Here is a 4,137-nt window from a genome sequence, read left to right on the forward strand (position 1 = left end):
TTTTTTTCCTCTTTTACCTTCACTTTCTTTAATTTTTCGGTTGTTGCTGATTGTAATTAGTTGATCCTTGGAAAGGCCTTTGCATAACAAAAAAGAATAAAACCGCACTCAGCTACAATGGAAACAGAAGTTTTCATGAATTAAGAGTCTAAAAAAGCAGAGAGGAAATGAAGGACGGAGCAGATAAAGAATGAATTAGAGATTCATAAGGAGTTATCTGCCCCTCTTGTATTAGTTCAAGTTTGAACGTTCAAATGAACATAATGATACCTTCTTACTTTTGGTTGAGAAAAGAACAAAGAAAGAAGGAATGAAACAGAGAAACTACGGCCTCATTTGTTTTTATTAAGATTAAGACATATGAATCTAAATATACATCCGAATATTAATATGTGTATTAAGATTAAAACAACTGAATCTGAATACACATATGAATATTAAGATTTGAATACTGAATAATTAAGACTGTTTGTTTTCTCTACATCTCAATGTGTAAATATTGTCTTTATCTAAAAATTAATAAGTATAAATTCAAATCAAATAGTACTATTTAATTTAATACTATATTAATAAAATATTTGTTAAAAATTATATAGTGGTTAGTGGTTATGATGGCTAACACTAGTGGTTGTGGGTGCCGACTTGATAGTAGGTGTGGTGGTGTTGGTTGATAGTAATAATTATGTGTGGTAGATGGTGGAAGACAATAGTAGTTAACAATGGTTTTGATGGTGGTGGTGACTCTATTTTAGACAATAGTAGTTAAAAGTCTAGGAGTAATAGTGAAATTTCTTTTTTACAAAAATTATTGAATATATAACATCTTAACGATAACAAGACTCAATTTTAGATCTCAATCATTAATATTGATTTATCTCTGTTTGGTACACACTTCCGTTTTTGGTCTAATGCTACAAAGCAATGTTCGTTGCCACATTCAGAAACGGAATTTTGGATTCCTATGGCGGACATCAAATGAGTTGATTCCCCTTTACTACTTTGGGCAAACTTTAGATTTAAGCAGGACATGAAAATTCATTAATTTCTTCGTAAAGGAGAATGTCCAAATCATAAAAGGCCAAAAGACGATTTTGGCTTTGATTTTAACCCGTGAACACAAAATGTGATATTGACCTTTGCAGCTATCCTTGAGACGAGGAAACAAAAGAGTGGTCCTTGACCATCACAAAACCATGGACCATAGCAAATGCCGACATGTGTGTCTATCCTTCATTTTTTAAGTCTCGTAGAGATCATCAAGAAATTAGTTGTTTACTAAGTTATGGTTATAAAGTAGGAAAAGTAGTTAACCCACATTCGTAATAACCCCATCTGCATGCATTAATTTATTTCCCAATCTTTTCCTTTATAAATATGACTTCTCTTGACTTTTCCACACCTATATCTCAATAAACCATTTAATATCTCTTTTCTTAATTATATATATATTAGCTTAGAAGCAATTTACAGAACAGTATTCAAGTAAAATGCAGATATCAGCGAGCACAATAAGTGCAATAATAGTTGTGGCAGTGGCTCTTCTTTCATTACATGTCATCAGCGCTCAATCGGATTGCGAACAGGTGGTTGTTGGGTTAGCTCCGTGCCTGCAATACATAGAAGGGAATGCCACGAGCCCGTCATCAGGATGCTGCACTCAGCTCGCCACTATAGTGAAGACGCAGCCTCAGTGCTTGTGTCACGTTTTGAATGGCGAGGGCTCATCCTTTGGAGTTAATATCAATCAGACACTTGCTTTGGCTCTTCCTACAGCTTGTAATGCCCACACTCCCTTTCTTACTCTATGTAAAGGTACGCTAAAGTTATCACTACTTCTTTAATTCCCAAACACTAGTCGTTTGACTAACTAAATTTTCTTAATATATTTGTCTTTAAAAAAAACTTGAAGTATTTATTACTTTCTCTGTCTCAATTTATGTAAAGTTGATTATACGGAGGGTAAGAAAGAAATATAAACCTTTGAAATTTGTATTCTAAAACACGCTTTAGATATTTATATGTCTATAAATTATTTTATTAAGGATAAAATGGATATTTTGAAGTCAATTAAATTACTTCCAAAACTAGAAAGGTAATATTCTTTTTAGGACAAACTAAAAAGTTTTTCCAAACACATCTTAACTACAATATCCGTTAAGGACGTTTACGGGTCGTTTGGTACATGAGATAAAAATAATAATTTTGGGATAAAGTTTGGGATTAAATTTATCTCATGTTTCATTTGGAATATTAGCTAATCTTGGGATTAACTTTTACACTAAAATTGTGGGATTAGTTATCCAATATAGAAGGCGGGATAACTAATCGCATGAGATATTCCACCCCATAGGATATTCTCGGATATCCCACCATTATACCAAACGATCCATAAGAGAAAAATAAATAACAACTTATAATTACTTTTATAATTAAAGTCATTCAATATCTTTAAGGGTCTGTTTGGAAAGCCTTGTGTAATTACTTGGTTGTGTAATTACTAGGATAGTAATTACACAGCCTGGTAATTACGTAGTATTGTAATTACAATGGCTTGTTTGTTTGTCATGGTGTAATTATAGTGTAATTACATGTGTCATGTTTGGTTGTACAAGTGTAATTATATAAATAAATAAATATTTTTTACTGTATGATAAATATTTATATGTATAATAGATATTAAATACTATTATATATTGAAATAAAAAAAAGGAATTGGAAAGGTTGCCTCACCAAATTCTTTACCGCCTTTTGAGAATTGGAGAGTGTAATTACCCTCTCCCAATTACACTCAATTCATCACCAATCAAATAATTACTTGGTTAAATAAATATGCCAAAGTGTATAATTACACCCAATTACACTTAATTTCAATTTCCATGTGGCTTTCCAAACAGGCTCTAAGGGGTAGCAACGTCTTTGCCCTTCTTTCTTTTTATTTTTTCCCGAAGCTTTTCATTTCCCTCTAATTATGACGAAAGATCATTGTTTTAATTTGTACTGTGAATATAAACATTTCAGCAACTTCCCCAACTGGTTCTCCGGAAATCTCTCCGTCCATTCCTTCAGGTACGAATACGAACAAATCGTGCACTGTAACAACTGCACTTTTTCCATGTTTTTTTTCCTGCACCAATTTCAACATTTATATAATGGGTGTGAGAATTATATACTTGTGAGCGCAGGAGACAGATATTCAAGATTTTCGCCAAATGGAGATTCATTGAAGCTGCAGCCATACTCTCTGTTATTTACCCTTAATGTAGCCACTTTGTCATATGTCACAATATTCAGCTCCATCTTATAAACTCAAGCTCACTCAACAAAAATACCGTCTTTAATTTTTGTCATAAAGAGAATCCTTGTAAGAAGGTTTTTGTCTATCTTAAATTTTTGCTTATGTAAAGATAGTTCATCACAAATTCGTCACAATCTTGTGATGGATGTCTCATCATTTTCTTTTTTGGCCAAGGCAGAGGATTTTAATTACTCTATTGAAATTAATATTTTCAGAAATATTGAACAAATTAAGCACTTTTTGAATGTATACAAGTACATTTCACACACTCCATGGCCTGATTCATTATATCTTGCAGACCGTAAATCATTGAGTACTTAATTTCCTACTTCCTAACTCTTAACTACTAGATGTTTGGTCTTTTCATATTGTTCTGGAAGGTTTAGATTTATTATAATTCTAAACTATATCCACCATATAAAAGCAACATTAAATTTTCCAGTAGAATAATTCTTGGACGTGTCATATGAAATAAGGGGACATGAAATATAGAGAACGTCTAAAAAGGACAAATTGAGGAATATTAGTGAAATAGTTAAATTATTAGGCCATCTCCAACTCCAAAAAAAAATCTATTTTATATTCTTCTCTCTTTTCAATATTATATTATTATCTTTTATTTAAATTTTATTTTCTTATTTATTATTAGCAACATCTAATATTTTATATTTGCACCATTTATTTTTTGAGATGATTATATATTTTTTGTACAATTAGAACTTATAATAAAATTAACTTATAATTTTATATAAAAATAATAAATACACAAAAATTAATTTATCAAAATTATACTCCAAAGTTAAGATGTAAAATTAGTATTATAAAGATATTACATAAACATA

The 4,137-nt window shown here is 30.9% G+C and overlaps 1 protein-coding gene across 1 annotated transcript; it reads left to right on the forward strand.

Annotated features, from left to right (window-relative positions):
- The first annotated feature begins 1,384 nt into the window (after positions 1 to 1,384).
- On the forward strand, positions 1,385 to 3,397 carry LOC107822089 (non-specific lipid transfer protein GPI-anchored 5). Its single transcript, XM_016648588.2, has 3 exons — positions 1,385 to 1,812; positions 3,019 to 3,066; positions 3,183 to 3,397. The coding sequence occupies exons 1-3, from the start codon at positions 1,488 to 1,490 to the stop codon at positions 3,302 to 3,304; spliced, it is 495 nt and encodes a 164-aa protein (XP_016504074.1). The 5' UTR covers positions 1,385 to 1,487; the 3' UTR covers positions 3,305 to 3,397.
- The last annotated feature ends 740 nt before the right edge of the window (positions 3,398 to 4,137 follow it).

The sequence above is a fragment of the Nicotiana tabacum genome, chromosome 19 (assembly GCF_000715075.1).
Source record: "Nicotiana tabacum cultivar K326 chromosome 19, ASM71507v2, whole genome shotgun sequence".
NCBI lineage: Eukaryota > Viridiplantae > Streptophyta > Magnoliopsida > Solanales > Solanaceae > Nicotiana > Nicotiana tabacum.

What these genes read in the sequence shown, in the direction of transcription:
- LOC107822089 (XM_016648588.2), top strand. Translation starts at nt 1,488, where the DNA reads ATGCAGATATCAGCGAGCACAATAAGTGCAATAATAGTTGTGGCAGTG. An exon ending in CTTTCTTACTCTATGTAAAG is followed by an intron (nt 1,813 to 3,018) that starts GTACGCTAAAGT and finishes TAAACATTTCAG; the next exon opens with CAACTTCCCCAACTGGTTCT. An exon ending in CTCTCCGTCCATTCCTTCAG is followed by an intron (nt 3,067 to 3,182) that starts GTACGAATACGA and finishes TTGTGAGCGCAG; the next exon opens with GAGACAGATATTCAAGATTT.